Here is a 21,492-nt window from a genome sequence, read left to right on the forward strand (position 1 = left end):
TAGAAAATATTCAAATCACTATATTAAATTTGATTCCTCTATTAAAATACATTGGATTTGAAATGCTTTTCATTGTCTGATGTTTCCAATTCATACAAAAATACAGTTAAAAACAATAAATTTCTATATAACCCAACACCCAACTCTATCAGATCTAGTCATTTCTTATGTAATTTCTACAAAACAAGTAGAGAGAATGATGTCTTCTGTTTGGCCCTTTCCAATCCCATTCCCCTTCCTTGTTAACCAGAGATAGTTACTAATGTGAACTTTAAGTGTATCATATCCATCCACTGAAAGTGGAGCATATTTTAAAACGGTTATTCTACATGTAGGTATCCACAATTTATAGCATTACTTTGCATATTTTCAAATGTTATACAATTGATATCATATTCAAAATCATGTGTTTATAATGTATCCATGTTGATACATGAATAATTCATTTTAATCACTATAGAAGTATCCCATTTTATTATCTTGTCTCCTGTTGACACAACCATTCCCAAATGTTGCAGCTGTTCTTATGACTGCTTGCACAGGCGTGCAAGGCTCCCTCTGGGGAATCCGTCTAGACACGGAATTGCTGGCTGCAGGGTATGCACATCTTCAGCATCCGTGAGCTCCAGGGGAGTTGCCAATCTAATAGGTGTGAAGTGACACCTCTCCATGTTGTAGTATCACTTTCCTAATTACTAGGGAAACTCGCATTATTAGCCCAGAAAGTTTTCTCCTAATTTCCTATTGGATTGTCTTTTTCTCGCTTTTTAAAATTCTTTGTAAATTCTGGCACAAATCCTTTGTGATGTCTGTTGCAAATATGTCCTTCCAGTCTACGGTATGTCTTTTTCTTTAAATAAAATGTCATATAATTTTATTGCTTTTAAGGAATTAGGGATGAACTGAGGATGGGAAATATCTAGAAATCAAAATAAGTCCATGGAACTTTAATCTCAAGGACAGAAAAGTATTTGTGGCCCAATGGACTATATGCCAGCAATAATCTCAGCACAGACAATTAATGAATGTTTCCTGCGACAGCAGCCATTCCATCCCAACACTAATTCGGTTGCTGTTACTGATACTGACACCGTCCTGTCTCTCTCCAAGTAACAGAACACTGAGTGGACTTTTGTGCATCATGACTTTATTTTGCTCTCTTACCCATTAAGAGTGAATCTTTACAGATATTAAGATCACTTACCGAAACTTCAGGTCCAGTATATGGTGTGTTATCTTGTCCAGTTTCTTCAGGTTCTCCTAAAGTGTCTATTAAGTCATCCAAGGCAGCATCCATGCCTGACTGGAAAGAAGAGAGAGCAGATATTTAAATATTATTTGTTACACATACTTCACTTTTGATTTTTTAAAACGACAAAACACCAATCTGTGTAGAAAAATACCAAACACCAAAAGTTCTTCAAATATCAAAATAGGTAAAATCTGGTCTTAGGATCTCAGGGGGGAAGGAAGTAGGAGGGGGATGTTGGACAAAAGAGGGTGAAGAGATTAGCCAAAGGACATATATGTATAGCGCATAGATACAGACAACAGTGTGGTGAACAAAGGTGAGGGGAGGAGAATAGAAGACATCTGTAATAGGGTCAACAATTAAAAAAAAAAGAATGAAAATGGAAGCAAGAAATATTTACATGTATTGAAGAGAAAGAAGTCTTCAGAGAAAAAAGGCATAAACACTCTAAAAATATGACAAGATAACGGCCTATTTGAGACTAAATAATGACTTATAACTAATTTATAGAAAAATTTAGCTTAAAGGCTAAAAATGTAAGGCTTAAAGAAAAAAGTAAATTTTATTATTTAGTAAAAATAACTTTAAAAAATTTTTTTATCTTGCCCAGCCGGCATGGCTCAGTGGTTGAGCGTCGAACTAGGAACCAGGAAGTACGGTTCAATTCCGAAGTCAGGGCACATGCCTGGGTTGTGGGCTCAATTCCCAGTGTGGGGTGTGCAGGAGGCAGCCGATTAATGATTCTCTCTCATCACTGATGTTTCTACCTTTCTCTCCCTTTTTCTCTGAAATAAAAAAAAATATATTTTTAAAAAATTACCTTATGTCAATATTTACACACCTCTTTAAAAGGAAAGTGAAAAGTTAAAAAACGTATTTGGTTGGTAAGTCCTACACACAATTATTTTTAAAGTCGTTTCAGTGCTATAAAATAAGAAATTCTAATGAGTCGGGGAGTTTCCTTTTAGAAGATAACTATGATACATGTATGACTTATTCAAGTTAAATTGAAAAAAAAACGTGAGCGGCTTTACTATCTCATGCTGTGAATGTGCACATAATTTGAACTGAAACTTCCTATTTTCTACCTTTCCTGTTATTATTGTCCTCCATTAACAAGCAGAAAAATGCTGTCCATAAATAATTATTACCTGAAAAAAATCTGGTCTCAGTTAAACATTATTTAAAGTCTCAGAGTACAGATTCTAGGTTGAAGATAAAAAAAACAGATTCAGGTAAGAATTGCAAGTTTTTAAAGTTTAAAGGTATTAACTATATGAACAAATGTATGGTTCATTAAAGCTTCCAGACCAATGTACTGACTGTTAAAAAAAAAAAAAAAAGGACAAAGAATCATGACCATGTTGCTATATGCAGTAGGAGAAATGCTTGGTATTTATTGCTGATCAATAGTTTTCTGTAGTTATGTATACAAACAACCTCAACAAAATCTCTCCATAGCACCTTTTCCAAATAAAATCTATGTCAAAATGGATTGCCCTGTGTTCTTTCATCCATCTGTGGAGTTTTGTTTGTTTTTGTTTGTTTACTTATTGCCCAAAGATGTTCACAAACAGAAATTACCTGAAAGGGATGTTAAACTTATAAGAAGTGACAGTTTACCAAATATATGCTTATATCAGTACTAGAGGCCCGGTGCACAGATTTGTGCACCAGTGGGGTCCCTCGGCCTGCCCAATGGGGATCGGGTTGAAACGGGAAGCCTGACATCCCCCAAGGGGTCCCGGAGTGCGAGGGCACTCTGCAAAGTTGCTGTCGCTCAGCAGCTCCTGCGTTGAGCATCTGCTCCCTGGTGGTCAGTGCACGTCATAGCTACCAGCCGGTCAGCTGGTGGCTTAGGCTTTTATATTATAGATAATGAAAGAATGCCTCTATTCTAATTTTGAGGTTAAGAATGACTCCTTGTGAAGGATATCCTGAATTTAAAGGGGAAAACAACAATTTGGGCAAAGACCTTTCAGTTTAACTCAGATTAGTTAGTAAAAATAACTACTATATTAACACCACAATTTTAGAAATTTCCCTGATAATGTGCTAGAATTTGGGCCCTGCTAGCTTTAGACTGATTAAACTGGGAATTTCAGAAGTACCGACATTCTTTAGTGATACCTCTGATTAAAGCAGATATATTTGCAGGAGAGAAAGTAGAATGAAAACTTTATGGGATGTAACTAGAGTTTTCAGAACAGAAGGTTATACTATAAAATGTTACAAACATATGTGGGAAAACCACACTTTCAACCCAGTTACATTATCTTGAAACAGTTCATTAAAAAGGTCCTTTCTGTTACCCCCACCTCATATTGTCTGCTCTCAAGAAATGAGATCATGATAGAGAGGCTGTGAATAAATATCTTAGGCAGAAATGCACTGCTATCTTCATACCTTTCCAGATGGTTTACCCGGTTTGGACTCAACTGGTACAGCCGACATTAATGATTTATTTTCTTTTTTCTGGTGGAGGTTTAGAAAGAAATAAAAACATTTTCACATACATTTATAAAATTCAGTAATATTACATATATTAAAATGAATTAAATATAATAGCATTGATCATATACTGAATCTGCTCAGTGTTAGACACTATGTTGTATGTGTTATACCCTTTTTCAGAACAGCATAAATACTATTAATAAATCATAATATAAATTAGTGATGTGGCAATCAAGGCTCAGAGAGGTTAAGTAACTTTTCCCAGGTCACACAGTAAAAAAACAGAACCACGATTTGAATCCAGAACTGCCCATCTCTTTCTTCACTACTCTTGGTTGCCTCTCCTGGGGCTCACAGCCAGTCTCTGTGGGTCTCATAAATTCTTTCTGTAAGTGTCCACTTCCTCTAGCTGTTGCTGTTTCAGTTTCTGCTCCCCACACAATAAGACCTCCACACCCCCTGGTTTGGTATCTCATCACCTACTCTTCCCTTTATTTCCCTAAAATGAATTTCCTTCCAACCAGTGCTTCCGTTGCTCTATCAATGATCGCCAATAACTTTCCAATCTGTGATTTCATGCCTTTCCCCAGACCCTGGCAAGGACCCCTCTATGATACTCTCACCTCCCTCGGCAGCCATGACCGAGCACCATCCTGGTTCTACTCGGGCGTTTGTGCCCCTGTTCTCTGCCGCCTCTGGCATCTCTTCTGCTTAACCCCCAACTGCACACAGCCTACACATTTCTGCCCTGTGCTGGTGGACCAGTCCAAGAGCATTCTCTAGGGCCAGGGGCCAAATGCTTTCAGGGCCTGGCACCAACGAAATGGGTGACGTTGCCAGGATGAAGACAATAGGAAACTATGTCCCATTTGCCGGCCCCTGAATTCTGGGCAGCAGTCTGGAGGCGGAGAGCACAGACTCCTGGGTTTGCACCCCGACAAGCACTGGCTGCACCTCAGCGTCCTCCTGTTTATTCTATCTCAGAGAGTGACTGCATCTACCTCAGGGGTTGTGAGGATTAGGTAAATGAATCTATGAAAGTGTGAAAGCCAGTGTTTGCACATACTGAGCCCTTTGTAAGTGCTTAATCTAAGAAAGTGTTAAGTAAATGACTGTGTATTGTCACATTAAAAACACTGGGGGGGAGGGGGGAGGAAGGGACCTGGCCTGGTGGCTCAGTTGGTTGGAGCGTCCTCCTGTACACCAAAAAGGTTGTGGTTTGATCCCCATCTGGCCACGGATGGGAGGTCAGGGCTTTCTTTCTCCCTCCCTTCCTCTCTCTCTCTAAAGTCAATAAACATATCCTTGGGTGAAGATTTTAAAAATACTGTGTGGGCCATCCCCAATTCTCTCTCCCCCCCCCTTCTTTGCTACTCTAAAACAGTATTCTAATTGCCTTACTACACATCTTTCTTGGGACACCTCAAACACATTCAGCCTGTCCGACATCAAACACCACGTTTCCTCTTCAACCAATTCCTCTGGGGAACTGTGTCCGCCTCCCAGCGGCCACCAGGGGCCGGCTCACAGTTTCAGGAGGCACTCACTCAACCTCACTGGCAGGAGCCCTCCCCTTAGGGTTACCAACCTAGCTCCTTCAGACTCAAGCCCCAGGTTAGCCTTAGATTTCCTTTACCTTTGCCCAATCATCTCCCAAAACCTGAAGGATGTACCTCTGCAATGCCTCCTCCCTTTCTCCCCACCAGTTTATTCTATCTCAGCTCGAATTTACACTAAATTAGGATTCACCAGGACGACTGGCACAGCCCCTGGCCAACCTCCCACCTTCCTATCTGTAATCCCCCTGTGGTCACTTTCATAACCCTTTTGCAGCTGGGTTTTAAGGGCACCGCGGCATCTGTTCTCTAATCTCTCTCACACTGTTTATCCTCTGCCTGTTGAATCACTAACTCACTGTAGCAGTCTCCACAGCAACGCCTCAACCTGTCCGTCTGGTCTTACAGTCCCACTGCTCACCGCCCTGTGCTTCACCCAACACTGGAACGCACACTGCTCCCAGAACACATCTTATCCTTTTCCATGTTGATGCCTTTGCAAGCCTGCAATCCAGGCTATGCTCCCACGCCTCACTCAGGCTGGATCTACTCAAGGTCCCTGTGGAGTCCCGCAATCAGGTCCTATTCGGTCCTCACCAAACAGCTCCCTGTCTTAACCTGCCTTGAATTGCAGCTGAGGCAGAGTGTCTTCTTCCCACCCCTAGATGGCCAGCCTGCAGCTCGGGTGTCAGACACAGTGCTTTCAGCCTGGTATGCACTAAAACAAATAATTTAAAAAAAATGCAGATCTGATCAATCCCATCTTATGGGAGACAAATCAGAGGCAAAGAAAAGTGATTTGCCACAATTTCCAGCTCAAATCAGTGCAAACTAGAATTCCATATAAGTCTCTCTTAATTTTATTTTTCAGATTTCACTGATAACTCTAATTTATATTTAAAGTAAAATTTAAAATGTTGCTTAATTTTAAAATCTATTCTATCAGATCTAATCCTCTGTCTTAAATCTACCCCTTTTTCAAACCATTTCATCAACATGAGAGAGCAACGTGTACCCTTTGGGTGGGTTGGGGGTAGGGGTCTCAAGTGGACTACTGCAAGAAAATACTTTTTAAACTAAAGTTGGGTATTTTCATTTAAAAGTTTATATCTTACACTCTAAGATATTTGCATTAATTTGAACAAAAACAATGTGCATTTTCTCCCCAAATCTGAGAAAAATTGGATATTTCAGGCAGATGTGCCGTAATTTATCCGACTTTCCTTCCCATTGAGCCTTCAGGAGAATATCTGTTCCATTGTGAGAAGCAGGAAAATAGGTAAGTACATACTCCTTCTTTCTATTTTCATCTTCTCATTATTGCTTCGATTACTTACTTGTGTTTCCAGAGAAATAAGTACTAGCATTTCTAAGGGAGATGGCTCCACATGGGTAACACTCTGTATTGCATGGGTAGAAACACAGACTACTTCTCCTCTTACATTTCCAGGCTAGAATCTTAATTGGCTCATCAAGGACCCAAGGAAAATTTGCCCCATAATCGGCCAGAAGGGTATATATACTCTCTTCTGAGGGGGTTTTATGCTGTCCCCTTTGAAAACCTCCCATACCAATTCATGTAGATGTTGTGACTATTCATGGTTGACTAGGAGCAAACTTGTTGACAATTGAGAGTAATGCTATTCAAATGCTCACGGCAATTTTACTTGCTTTATTTCAAACCTGTACATCTTGAAGGCAGGCTCTGAGTTAACCCACATGTCAATTTCTTCAATCCTGATACCAGGCCTTATACATGGCAGGTGACCAATAAATATTTATTGAATATATGGATTTCAAAATCAATTTCAGTATTCTGCTCACTCTATATCCTTTAGCTATACGTGATCCTCTTCACAGATTTTTATATGTGAACAATGTTCAGTTTTATTTGAGTGTGGCAGCACCAGAACCTTAAATGGTTAATGAGAGCCAGAGGTAAAGCCCAGGTAGAATGGGACTCCCCTGAGCACGTTTCTCACGAGAGACTGATAAGCATCGGGCCCATGCACACCCCACGCCTGCTTGTGCGTGCTCACCTTGTCGTCTGGCTTGCCAGAGGCCACAACCACACCAGCAGCAGCACTCTCTCCGCCTGTGTCCTGAGATTTAGTCTAAGGAGGAGGATGAAAGATGAACAGAAGTCAGTCTCTTTGAGCGACTGTTTTTGAGATTATGCATTTCAAATGTCACTGCTGAGCCAGTTTGCCCTTGTGGACATCTTGTATAGGAAAGGTCACTAGCTTCCACTGAACATGATGCAACGCTGAGCACCAGCCACGTGAGGCTGGACTCAGAGCTTACAGAGTCCGCGCAGGTGACACAAACAGTGAAGTTGGCCAGGGAGGGACTGTGGTTAAGTTAGAGCACGTATACCAGGTGTCAAGCTCTAGTCAATTCTTGCCCTGTGAGCCCACTGTTGGCCACGTATCCTGATTTTTCTAGAGAAACTAGACATTTTGATGTTATGTGAAATATTCTGATTTTAATTGTCGGTAGCTAATTTAAATAATGTTGTAAGCCAAAAAAAATACATTTGAACAAAACACACATGAGCCTCCTCTAACTGGCGGGCCAGAGATTGCAATCCCTGATAGGAAGCACACTGTTAAGCAGGACTAGTTCTTGTCTTGGAAGAGCTATCAGTGGGAAAGTTCCTCTCATGTTTGTTTGTTCTTCTAATAGCTGATATTTCTAGTGGTTCTAGAAATAGGGAGATGCGTTCTGATTTTTTGCTCTATAAGCTCATCTCTTCTAGCACAAGACTCTAAAAACTCTTTCAGGCTTCCATGTCAACAGATCATGCAGGGCATCAGGGTTCCCACAGCCCATAAGGTCCAGGCAGCTCCTGTCTGTGAGGCACCAGAGCCTGCTGCCCTGCTGTCATGACTGGACCCTGATGGGCCGTAGGAGAGGACTGGATGGAACATCCCCTGGACCCGTCTGGTGACTCCTCAGGCCTTTCATAGGCCCATGTTCCCACAAGGCTATTTGCGAAACCATCAACATGATAGCACCAAATCATTGTAATCACAGATATATTTGGCCTCGCTCAGCAGATTCACCTCCATATATCCATGGAGAGAGAGGACCTGTATCTCACCCCCTAGTTGATGTTAGTGTTTTCCTCGCTATTAATCTGATTTCTTTACCTTTGGTTTTGTTGGTTTCTCTGGCAGCTCACTTGATCTGGAAACTGCCTTTTCTTTATGAGCATGCTTGCTTGCTGTATGTGACGTGCCTTTGGATAGGCTTTCTGGCTGAAAACACACACACCACATTGTTAACAAGATGGCAAATACAGATACTTTTCTCAATAGAGTAGGAGGTGTTCAAAAACAGTTGTGTTTTATGTAGTTTTGAACTGTGCAAGTTTAAATTAGTGTGATATCAATGTGATCAAATTTCACCTTAGGCACAAAATTTGAAATAATGCAAATCCTTCCCCCCAAATTCAGCAAGAATCATGAGTAAATTGCAAATCCTTCTACTGCCGCATGGTGGTGCTATTTTAGCTAAAAGCAAATACCAGCCCGCCTCACAGGATTTGTTTCTATAGCAATTTACATTTAAAAAGTTTTTCAATTACAGTTGGCATTCAATATTATTTTATCTTGGTTTCAGCTATACAGCATAGTGGTTAGACGATCACATAATTTACAAAATGATCCTTCTGGGGACATAAGTCTTGACGGATGAGAATTTAGTATTTCATCCCTCACACACACAAAAGGCTTCACCTTATATCAAGCACGAATGCTAATCATTTACCTCGTGTTGTTCCTTTGGCTTTTTATCTAGTTTTTTTCCATCAATAAGCAGAGGCGGCTGTCAATTTCAAAAGATAAAACATCAATTACATTGGAGTTCATTGTTTTCATAATTCCAAACAGGCTCAAGAACAAAATTCCCAATTAGACTGTTCTGCCTCTCTTGAGAATGACCCAACGAGAGAAGCAGACATGTGCTGTCTGGTCAACAGCAATCCTACCAACAGTTTGATAATGATGATTATAGAAGAACTAGGAGCCCGTTGCACGAAGTTTCGTGCAATACTTTTCCTTCACCTGGCTGCCGGCACCAGTTATCCGCCAGCAGCAGTTTTCCTCTGGCCACCCGCCGATCAGAGCGCCTCCCGCCAGCACGATCGGCCACCCCGAGAGGAACTCTGATCAGGAGGTGCTCCAATCGGTGGGTGGCCAGAGGAAAACTGCTGCTGGCGGAAAACTGGTGTCAGCAGCCACGCAATCGGCCACCCCGAGTTCCGCCACCAGCGTCTTCCGCCGGCCCCATGGGTCCTTCCGCAGCGCCGGCCTAAGCAGCGCCGGCCATTTAGACCGGCGGGAGGAGCGGGGGTCGGGGACTCGCGAGTCCCGCCCCCGCTCCTACCGCCAGCCAATCAGCCACCCTGAGTCCCGCCCCCCGCGCCTCCAGCCGGCCCAATCGTGGGCGTAGTGGAGTGATGCAATTTGCATATTACCTTTTTATTATGTAGGATGATGAAAAATTTAGTTTTTCACCTAGAACAACTTTTCAAATAGGTATGTATCTCTAAATTATGGGCTGTTTTTCATAATTCATGCAGCTCTTTCGGTAACTGCAGGTTTATCCACAGAGACGACAAGTCGTCATTGTGACCTCTGAGTTTGGTGAAAAAGAGGGGATTCTACTCTAGAAATTAATTTTTTAAAAATACATTTTTATTGATTTCAGAGAAGAAGGGAGTGGGAGAGAGAGATAGAAACACCAATGATGAGAGAGAATCATTGATTGGCTGCACGCCCCACACTGGGGATCAAGCCCACAACCTGGGCATGTGCCCTGACTGGGAATCGAACCGTGACCTCCTGGTTCATAGGTTGATGCTCAACCACTGAGCCACGTCAGCCGGGCTAAAAATTAATTTTTAAAAAATCTCCTTTCACAGAATTTTACAATTCTCTTGATATTGGGTAGATAACCAAAAGCATTCAAATATAAAATAGAAGACAACCCCCACCTGGATGCTGACTTCTTCCTCTGGAGCGGACTATGGAATTACCATCCTCGGGGGCAGCCAAGATGCCTCACACCAAATCAGACAGCCTCAGTTTTCACCCTGACTTCTTCCTCTGGAGCGGACTATGGAATTACCATCCTCGGGGGCAGCCAAGATGCCTCACACCAAATCAGAAAGCCTCAGTTTTCACCCTGATGACCTCACCCTTGCCTGCCCTTAAAGTACTTTAGCCAGAACCACCTCTGTGCTTTCCCACAGGAAAACTTGTGGTTTTATTTGAGTATTTGCTTAAGTGTGCTTAAAAGAAAGAAAGAGCAGCACCCGATTGATGAGAACATTTGCCGTGGCTGCAGACACCCCGGGATCACTCTTCATGTGGACACAGACTGGCTTTCAGTCTGGACAGCCTTGAGTCAAGAAAGCCAGGGAAGCTTGACCCAAGGGGAAGTCAGAGCTGTCTCCTAAGTAACTAGTTCTACCAACCAAGACAAGACTGTCAGAAGTAAGTCAGACTCTCAGCTTTAGTTATCTGGGTGCTAGGTTCAACAGACACAGTTATTCTGGATAGCTCATCATTAAAGTAATTGGACACTCATTACCTTCAAACTCTGTCCTTTGCTCCTGTTGCTTATTTTTAAACAATATAAAAGAATATATAGATTTGAACAAAATTCCTTCTGAAGCATATTATTTTTATTTATAAACTAGAGGCCCGATGCACAAAATTCATGCAAGAGTAGGCTTTCATTCCCCCAGCTGCCGGCAATGGCTTCCCTCTGGCACCCGGGACCCTGGCTTCCCTCGCAGCCCCGGCTTCATCCGGAAGATCATTCAGAAGGACCTCCAGTCTAATTAGCATATTATGCTTTTATTATTATAGAGGCCCGGGGCATGAAATTTGTGCATGGGGGGGGGGGTCCCCTCAACCTAGCCTGCACCCTCTCCAATCAGGACCCCTTGGGAGATGTCCGACTGCCAGTTTAGGCTAAACCGGTGGTTGACCATCCCTCTCGCAATCCAGGACCACTGGCACCTAACCGCTCACCTGCCCGATCACCCCTGTCTCTGCCTGCCGGCCTAATCGCCCCCTAACTGCTCCCTTGCTGGCCTGATCGCCCCTTAACTGCTCCCCTGCCGGCCTGATCGCCCCTTAACTGCTCCCCTGCCAGCCTGATCGCTCCTAACTGCCCTCCCATGCTGACCTGATCGCCCCTAACTGCCCTCCCCTGCCGGCCTGATCTCCCCTAACTGCCTCTGCCTCGGCCCCCACTACTGTGGCTTTGTTCAGAAGGACATCCAGAAGATGGTCTGGTCTAATTAGCATATTACCCTTTTATTAGTATAGATTAGTACACATTAATTTTCATAATATGTAAATTTAATGTTATAATTATTTTACATATACTCTATAAAATCATGTTCTAATTAATTAAATTAGCTGACAAAAATCCTTTTACCATTCAGTACAGCAAATAAGGAACTTCGTTATTCATTATTATTGCAAAGAATCCAAATAACTCATTGCTGACTTACAACACTTACCTCAGTTGATTGTGACTTCTTTTCAGGTTCTGATTTTACAGCCTAAATTCAGAAAAAGAAAGAAAGAAGAAGGGAGGAAGGAAAAATGGACATTATTTACAAAGTTTATCATGGATTTTCTTCAACTAAGGAAGCTAGAGATGATTTTGATGTATTTATAAATATAAATATTATGAGTTAAGATTATTATACTTTGCTTGAAATTGTAACTCTTTAGATAAACACTTAAGCACACTAATAATCTGCTCTTATTATTAAATAACAATTTACATCTTACATTTTCCTATATGTATCAAAGATATGTAAAGATTTATTACTATGAACATTGCAGCAAATACATAAGCAAAATAAAATAAAAACCCTCATCCTTCAAAGCCACATTAACATGATCAGTCTCTGTATGAGTAAAATAGTCATTGTAGGATTCATCTGACAGTGTGAAACAATGGGATGGTGACAGAACCAAGAGTACAGAGAGCAGTGAATTTATTTTTAGTGCCAGAATGTGGGCAATGGGTGATTACGCCAGAAAGTCTGTGATGGGTCAGAGAGTTACAGGAGACTGTGAACTGCAATAAGCACGTGCCAAGCAGCTGAAGTGAGCAAGTACAATGAGCCACATCACCTGTTTTTTGTGTCTTTTCTTGTGAGGAGGAGGTGTTCCTTCCATCTGTTTGCTGACTGGAATGGCCTAACGTAAGAGCACAGCCCCAAGTGTGGTTTTTATTTGTCTGACAGTAAAATAAGTACCATGTACAAATAGGGCTAAAATGTTTCTATCAAAACCCATTCTACTCATGCATTGCATTTACTCTATGCAGATGGATACAACTCCAAGAAGTTGCAGGCTCTTAATTTCTAAAGTCTCAAGCAAATATTTCAGTTTGAAATTACTCCTTTTTTTTTTTTTTTTTTTTTTTTTTTTTTTTTTTTTTTTTAGTGAGAGGAAATCTGTAAGTTTTCCATTGATAAAATTAATTTTGGATCTCTTTCCTTCCCCCTTCTTTCCTGTGTAAAGGCTGCTTGAACAATATTTTTTTCCACCTATATTTCTAATGTTTGGTTATTACCACAGGAGTAGTCACAGGTGTTGTTAAAAGTTTTCTGAAATTTTGGCAATATAATCTTACAACAATTTTGCAAATAGTGAATGAATTGGTATTGCACGATAAAAATCTAGAGATCTAATCTAAAGTTCTAGGAATAATTCTGAAGAGCAGGTTGTGATTTAGGATCTTTAGTGGAGTATTCTACAGAGTTGTACCCAACCAAAGGTAACCTGTGTCAAAAGAGGCAATTCCTTAAGCACATACATACATTCTCAGTACAGGCAAGATACAGAAACAGAGATAAAACATTTTATGAACTTTTCAAAGTAAAAGATTAACAATTAGGTCTAATGCTTCCTGTCATTTCTTTCCCTTTTATCTGTTTGGTAATATAAGCACAAAGTTTTATTTTTATTCTGTTATCTGAAAAGGGTAACACCAAATATCCCCTTAATTTATAATGTCTTGTGCCTCAGTAATGAAGGTCCATATGTCCCTCACATGATAGACCCTTGTTCTGCTGATACACTTATGGTTTGGGGAGGAAACACAGTTTATGATCAAAGAAATATTTTAAAGAACATTTACATTTTGGACCATTTCAAACTGGATCTTTGCTAATGATTTTCTATATGCACTACTATGCTTTTCTGAGTTTATGCAAATGTAACTTTTTATGTGATTAACAAAGAAAATAAGCCAGCTGGTATTATAATGGTTTGAATCTATTCATAGCTTCTAATTTGGCAATTAAGATTTTGCATGGAAGAACTCTACAATACAATTAAGAATGTACACTCACAGATGCAAGCAGCTTATCATAAAACTAGAGGCCCGGTGCACAAAATTTGTGCATGGTTAGGGTCCCTAGGCCTGGCTGGTGATCAGGGCCGATCTGTGGGGCAACTGGCAGGGCAAATGGGAGCCCCTGCTGGCACCCACCTTGGCTGGCCTAGAGCCACCCGCTCACCGGCTGACCCAACCCCCTACCGCCACCCACTCGCCGGCTGGCCCCACCCCCCACCACCGCCGCCAGTCACCTCCCTCTGTGGGGTGACCAGTGGGGTGATCGGGGGGCCCCCGCTGGCACCTGCCTTAGCTGGCCGGGGGCCTGCAGGCTGGGGGCAGCTCCTACATTGAGTGTCTGCCCCCTGGTGGTCCGTGCACATCATAGCAAATGGTCGTTCCACTGGTCGGTCGATTTTAGGCTTTTATTATATAGGATGTGCATTATAAATAGTAATCACTTAATACACTACCTAAATTTATTTTATGTGGTTGTGGTGCTGACAAAATAATTGTGACAATAATAACTAATGCTTATTGATCACCTCTTAGTACCAGGGAATGTCCTAAACTTTACACATGCCAACTCAGTCCCAATAATGGTCCTGTGAGATAGGTATTGTTATCATTATCATTATCTTCATCATCATCATCATCATCCCCATTTCATGGATGAAAAATTGAGGCACACCCCTGGTGTTCTCAATCAGCATATTGTCTCTGGAGTACCTGTCAGCTCTTACTGGGCACCATAAGTAAAGATGTTCTAACCTGAGGTTACTAGGACAGGCACTGTCCAATCTATATATATAAAAGCCTAAGTGACTGTTATGACCAGTCGACTGGTTGCTATGATGCGCACTGACCACCAGGGGCAGACACTCAACGTAGGAGCTGCCCCCTGGTGGTCAGTGTACTCCTACAGCCAACCTCCTGCAGTCGGCCAACCTCCCGCGGTCCCTCCCCCTGGTTGGATGGCCCCAATCGGGACTGGGAGAGATGGCCTTGGACGGCCCCAAACACTGACCAGGCCACGGCACCCCACCCGTGCACGAATTCATGCACCGGGCCTCTAGTAGTTTTATATCTTCGTTTCCTTACACAGTCTTATGAGATAAATATAATTATCATTCTCCTCCAAACTATACACATAAGGAAACCAAAGCAAAAATGATGTCTTCCAACATCCCAGCTGGTGTGGAAGCAGGATTCTAAGTGAGGCTATCTGGCTCCAGTGTCCACACTACATATCCTCTTAGGTATCTCACCTTGAAGATTTTATTAAAAATAATCTAATTCTACTTCAGACACAGCAGTATGTCTACCAATTCTTGTGTGCCAGGGGTAAGAGAGAACTTAAATCTAGACATACCACCCCCCTTCAGAGCCAGACTAACTTTCATTTGAAAGGTGTAGAACATGGTAAGGATTTGGTTTAGGTATTAACTTGAATTAAAATCTTTTCTCTAGGAACTCAAAATATTTAGAGGAATACGCTCATCAAGTTCACAAAAACCTCTCAGAGGAGGCTAGTAAAAATGTTTATGAGCCAACATGAGAAGCACACCAAGATGATTAATGAGAACAGTGACTGAAATCTACCAAGGACACAGAATTAAGGCCAAAGTGGTCCTGAGTCAGCCACTGGTGATACTTCACCGGGTGCATCTTATTCCTGTCCCTCCCTCTTTTAGCTCACCTACTCTCCTCTTCCCCCCTCCCTTCCTCTAGTTCCAGAACCTCCAGGAATCTCCTGTTTAATCCTTAGGGATGGATGGCTGCAGAGTTTGCTGACACTTGCTCTGGAAAACAGGGCACAATGGAATTAAGCATTGGTCCTCAAGGTGAGAGTTGGGGGGATGATTAGAATCAGGCAATAGGTCAAAGGCAAACCAATATAATAAAAAGGAAATCCTATATTTCTGGCTCTCCTTTCTATTTACTTCAAGTTTTCATGCATTTTAAGGTCAGTGAGAACTATCTTTTGGTAGATGTTTTTACCATAGTTTTAAGATTATTTTAAGACTGAAATTAGATTTTTCTTATTTTTTAAGATTAAGCGAGGTATAAATAAGGAGTGACAGCTAATAGGTTAATTATGAATCCGATTATGTATTCTTTTGAAAATAAGAAATTAGCCCCAGCCGGTTTGTCTCAGTAGATAGAGCATTGGCCTGTGGACTAAAGGGTCCCAGGTTTAATTCCAGCCAAGGGCACATACCTGGGTTGCGGGCTCAATCCCCCTAGTAGGGGGCGTTCAGGAGGCAGCCAATCAATGATTCTCTCTCATCATTGATTTTTCTATCTCTCTATCTCTCTCCCTTTCTCTCTCAAATCAATTATATATATATATATATATATATATATGTATATATATATATATATATATATATATATATATATATGAAAATAATAAATTAATATAAATGTAAAATATTCCATAACAATTTTAGGTTAATAATAAATTGAAAAATTAAAATGAATGTTAAATGACATTTATAAGAGCTTATATTCAAACAGTGTGTTTCAAGATATTTGCAATGTCCTTTAAACACAGTTCAAGATGAGGCCATAGGATCCCTCAATATCACTAAATTACAATGCAGTATTAAATTGTGGTGTAGGAGCCCACTGGGACAGCAAAGTAAGGTGGAAGATAAAAAGCAAAAGATGTCGGGGATTTTAAACAAAGACAACTTAATAATAATGGAGCTGGGGTAGCTCTTAGAGGCATTAAATATTATCACCTCATAAAGCTGAGAACCTCTGAAAAGAGTCCCTCTTTAAACCTCCACCTAAGAATACTCCCAAGATACAGAGCTTGAGACTTGGTAATGGAGGGTGAGGGTTTAAGGCCAGCTCTTCAGAACTAGGCTCCCTCTATGTGGCAATCCCATTGGAGGGCATCCTATCTAATAAAGAGAGAATATGCTAATTGACCATCACACCCTCACAAAGATGGTGGAGCCCACAGCCAATAAGGAGAGAATATGCTAATTGACTGCCATGCCCTCACAGATGGCAGTGCCTACAGCCACAAGATGGTGGTGCCCAGTCCCCTCAGCCCCACTGGGGTGGCAGGTGTGCGGCACGGCTGGGCCCACCCCCCAGCGGGTCCAGCTGCTCCGCACACCTGCCTCCGGAGTCCCCCAGTCCCCTCAGCCCCGCAGCTGCCCAGGGCCAGCCCAAGGCACAGGCAAGCCTCAGATGTTGGCTGCTCAGCCACACAGGGCCAGCCCAAGGTGCAGGCAAGCCTCAGATGTTGGCTGCTCAGCCACACAGGGCCAGCCCAAGGCGCAGGCAAGCCTCAGATGTTGGCTGCTCAGCCGCACAGGGCCGGCCTGAGGCGCAGGCAAGCCTCAGATGTTGGCTGCTCAGCCGCACAGGGCCGGCCTGAGGCGCAGGCAAGCCTCGGATGTCGGCTGCCCAGCCGCCCAGGGCCACCCAAGACTCAGGTAACCAGGGCCGGCCAAGGCTTGCCCTGCCAGCAGTGGCAGCAGCAGAGGTGTGATGGGAGCGTCGCCTTCCCGATTGCTGGGTCACCTCCCGCCTCTGAGGGCTCCCGGACTGTGAGAGGGGCAGGCTGGGCTGAGGGACCCCCTTCCAGTGCATGAATTTTCATGCACCGGGCCTCTAGTTCTTTTATATTTTTCTTCTGAAATTCCAAGGCATAATTATAGGAATAAATCCCAAGTAGAGCTCAACAAAGGTTTACCAATAATATGGTGCCCCACATGATTCAAATTTCAGGAAGAAACTTCAGAAAGCAACTGAAATGATCAGTATCCGTTGCTCATCTATGTTCACTTAGGTCACTTCTCATTCTTATATTTAGTTTTAAATGACTATAATAATCAAATACTTTTAGTAAGAAGTTAAAAATTCATACTCTTATTTAGACCCAGAGAAATGTACTTAGGTTATCTTACAAATAAAAAAACTCATTCCAGTCTAAGACCAAAAAAACCTCTGGGTGACCAGTCTTTTCTAGATATTCTAAAAGGATGTCGAAGCGTCTAGACGATGTTTGAGGTGAATATTGAAAGAAAATTTGAGTTTCCAACGACCCCCATACATTAGGAAGAAAACGTTTACTTCTATAACATAAGCTCCGTAGGACATACAACTCATTTGCCAACTATCAATCAACATTTGTTTTGCTTTACATTAATCAACTTAAAGGCATCCACCCAACCTGACCCTGGAAGACTCTCCATACCTTGTTTTCTGTGGTGTTCATACTGGAAGACGTGCTGGTTGATGCAGAGGAAGTAGACACCTAGGACGGAAAGAAACAAAGTCTGACTCTAGTTAACCCACAGCCTACTTCATCCTTCAGACCCTCTTCACCATACTCGCTCTTACCTTTTCTTACCTCATCTAGAGTGCCACTCCCACAAAATGGTTCAAAGTTTGAATGTGCCACTTACCAAATAATCTTGGGCAAGTTACTTAAATTTTTTGATCTTCATTTCCCCCCTTTCTCAGTTTTTCTTCAATCGATAACTACCTTATAAGTTTACTACTGACTAGTACATGAAGAGCTCAGGAAATATTGTAATTATTGTGTGTGTTCCTTTTAGAAAAAGCATGGACTTAGAAGCTTGAAACAATGTTGTTCAAATGCTAGCTCTGCCGATTACTAGCTCTGTGACTGTGAGTCTCAGTTTAGGGCCTATGATATCTATTTGCAGGGTTGTATTTGAGGTCATGTGTACAAAGTGTTTAGCACACTGTAGGTGCTCATTAAACTGCCCATGCATTATTCATAATATATTATGCAAAATAGAAGGAACAGGGCATAGCTCTAGGAAACAGACTCAGGGAGATTAGAATTGTCCTCCCAGTGTCATGTAAGGAAGAGAAGGTGCGGACAGGGTTGTGGAGGAAATATTGCTCTATTATCTGTCTCATCTAGGCTCCTACCTGGAAGGCAAAAGGGGATGAATGGTACCTGAAACACCTTTCCTAGGGATGTCAGTGGGAGGGGAGATCAGCCCCTGATATCTTATCACCCAAACAGTAGAACGTGCATGTGATACTTGCATGGGATTGAATACTACTCTAGTACTTAGCTTGCAATACACTGGTTAATATTAAATGGACAATTACTGTCTTTGGGAGTTCCAACCCAGGCTCATTAAACCTCCTTAACATTTGAGTCGTTAGGTGTTAGAGCCCAGGAATTCCATCTGGCACACGCTGCCTCCTTAAGTAACTGGCTGTCAGTAAACAGCTGCTGCCCTGCCAACAGTCCCCAGACCCCGTCTCTGATGCCAGGCCCTGAGCCACTTCAGAGGCTGAGTCCGGGGCAGGATGAGCCCATCCCTGCGAGGCCCCTGCCTCACCCACCTCCACACAACATCTCTCTCGGCGACTGTATGAACCCACTACAGCCCATGCCCATGAACAATATCACCTTCCCCTCAGACCTGACTTAATGTAGAGCATCTTGATTATAGGTTTATAAATTATGAAATTTATATACTTATATAAAATTACAATTTACAGATAAAAGTCCAAAGCTTTAATATACTGATTTTCAACGTTATCATATGAATTTAACTATTTCTGAGTACACTTCAGTACCAACTGAGCATCCCCCCACTCCAACAACACACACACACACACACACACACACACACACTCACTCACACCTGGTCCTGTAGCAGGGCATGGAGTGGTCTCTCACATCATCTTTGGGATAAAGAACTAGAAGATGAACTAAGATAAATCCTCCCTCCACACTGAATTAATGGACAATATATATATATTTTTTTTTTCCTTGAGAATTTTTTTAATTTGTGGGGATTAACATTCCCTTATGCATATAATTCTGTCTCTCCACATTTAGAAGTGGTTGTACAAATTTCCATTCAAAATCAAGAAGTTTGCTTTGATATATCCCACTCCTTCAATGAATTCCCTCACCATATAAAACCACCAAAGACCACACATGTTACACGAAATGCTTTTTAAGCTGCAAATCTTCAAGTGAACATTAATTTATTTCCTAAACATCCAATTTTATTAAAACATTCCCCAAATCACTGGAGTTTCCAACCTGCCTTACTACTTTATTAAGCAATAGCTGGATGTAATACTCTATTCCTAGAAAAGATAATTTTCAGAGGCCCATCAAGACAGTCAATTCTATAAGGAATAGCTATAATTAGCACGGAGCAGGTTATCATGGGTAGTTAGCTCAGGGTCTTGGCTCCATATGTTCTCAGCACAGATTCCTCCACGCAAGTGTTATCCCATCACTGAGGCATGGAACATTGGGAACTGAAATAGGCAGGCTGCTTCCCTGGAAGAAGGAAAGCAATCCCCTCCCACTGCAAATTCATTCAACTCCAACCAACTGTAGTTTTGTTCAATGTTTCTTCTGTTTGTAAAGACAAGGAACCTTTAATACTTGTTATCTCTAGTGAGGGTCCTTTTAAATCTGTACTGTTTGAATTTCTAATCATGGGTATAAATAAATTACAATTTAAAAAATTTTGAAGAGCTAATTCAAGTGTACTGGTAGTTAGTGCCAGGTACTATGTTTGGTGATGAGAACACAGTGGTGAAACCGATACACAGGTTCCAATCCTTGCGAAAGTTATTGCCTCATCAGAGGCAACATTAACAGAATAATCGCTTCAATCATTACTTGTAAGTGTTACCAAGGGTCCCACAAGAGCATAGACTAGGCAACCAGAGTTAGTTCAGGAGACAGTCAGGACAGGTGATGCTGAGGAAGTGACAGTTAACGTGGCAACTGAAGGTAAGGAGGCATCACCCGAAGGTGGGAGCGGACCCTCTGAGTGGCATGTGCGAGGCTGGGACCTAGCCTGCCTGATTTCTGAACCAGCGACTCTGCTGCAGGACCTACCCTGGCAGGTCCTGTCAACATCCAGCGGCAGCCAATGTTAAAACACAACCATCAGCACTCACATGTACGAAAATAGCTCTACTGGGATTGGCGCTGTAAATCAGACTGAATCGCAGCCATAACAATACTTTCCTTTCCAAATGACTCACCCAGGTCTCTTAACGTGCAGAGTATTGTTTGTCATTTACAAGCTTGAATAGAGGCATAAACCAGAGTAACAAAGTCGAGAAAAGCTACTTCCTATAATCATTCACCCACCCACTCACAATTGCTATTTAAAAGGCAACGAGCCAGGCGCTGAGGATGCACAGTGAGTAAGACACATCGGAGCCTGGAAGAGTCTGTAGCCCCCTGAGGTGGCCTGGACGGCACGCAGGCTTCCGTTACAACCTAAGGGCTCTGACAGAGGCATGAAGAGAATCCTGGGTGACAACACGAATGTTTGAGTGCTCAGTCAGTTTCAGGCCCACCTCAAATAATCTGGCTATATTGTCAAGTTACATAAAAGATAAACCAATGTCGATGAAAGAGAGTGACTGAGCTTAGGAAAAATTAATATTTAATCCCGTACTTATAAAATGTAGCATCTTGTCTTCTGGCATTATTCCACAAAGTCTCTTTAAGTGTGTTTGCTTGCCACAGTAAGAATTTGGCAAGTTTACTGCAGTAAAGGATTAGATGTATGAGGGAAAGACCGTATGCTTTTAAGACCCTCGGAACATGGAAACTGCTCTCCTTTTTCACAAATATTTGGAAAGGTCCCCCAGAGTACAGCCTTCCAGCTCTCTAACCCTCTCTGGTCATTCTCAGGCACATGTCTCCCTGTAAAGCAGAACCAGCGGTGACTCCTGCAGCCCACCGTATCACATGAAACTTCTTTCTCTTGCCCTTAAAGATCCTAATCCCACTCCATCTCCCAATTCAGAACAGCTGCTCCAGGCAGCTGCCCATCCTGTCTCAGAGCTCACCTCGTT

General features: G+C 42.2%; 1 protein-coding gene across 6 annotated transcripts in view; it reads right to left on the reverse strand.

Moving 5' to 3' along the window:
• CAST (calpastatin) overlaps positions 1-21,492 on the reverse strand; it is a 124,604-nt gene that overhangs the window by 38,506 nt on the left and 64,606 nt on the right. For 4 of the 6 annotated variants that reach the window (XM_079791486.1, XM_079791485.1, XM_079791487.1 and 1 more), the window contains 8 exons: positions 17,858-17,917; positions 12,429-12,494; positions 11,804-11,845; positions 9,034-9,090; positions 8,415-8,522; positions 7,302-7,376; positions 3,659-3,727; positions 1,205-1,303 (listed from right to left, as the gene is read on the reverse strand). In XM_079791486.1, coding sequence (XP_079647612.1) covers positions 1,205-1,303; positions 3,659-3,727; positions 7,302-7,376; positions 8,415-8,522; positions 9,034-9,090; positions 11,804-11,845; positions 12,429-12,494; positions 17,858-17,917 — 576 coding nt within the window. The remainder of the gene's footprint in view (positions 1-1,204; positions 1,304-3,658; positions 3,728-7,301; positions 7,377-8,414; positions 8,523-9,033; positions 9,091-11,803; positions 11,846-12,428; positions 12,495-17,857; positions 17,918-21,492) is intronic. The other 2 variants (XM_079791488.1, XM_079791489.1) reach the window with 1 other exon arrangement.

Source organism: Cnephaeus nilssonii (assembly GCF_951640355.1).
Source record: "Cnephaeus nilssonii genome assembly, chromosome: 2".
Classification (NCBI taxonomy): domain Eukaryota; kingdom Metazoa; phylum Chordata; class Mammalia; order Chiroptera; family Vespertilionidae; genus Cnephaeus; species Cnephaeus nilssonii.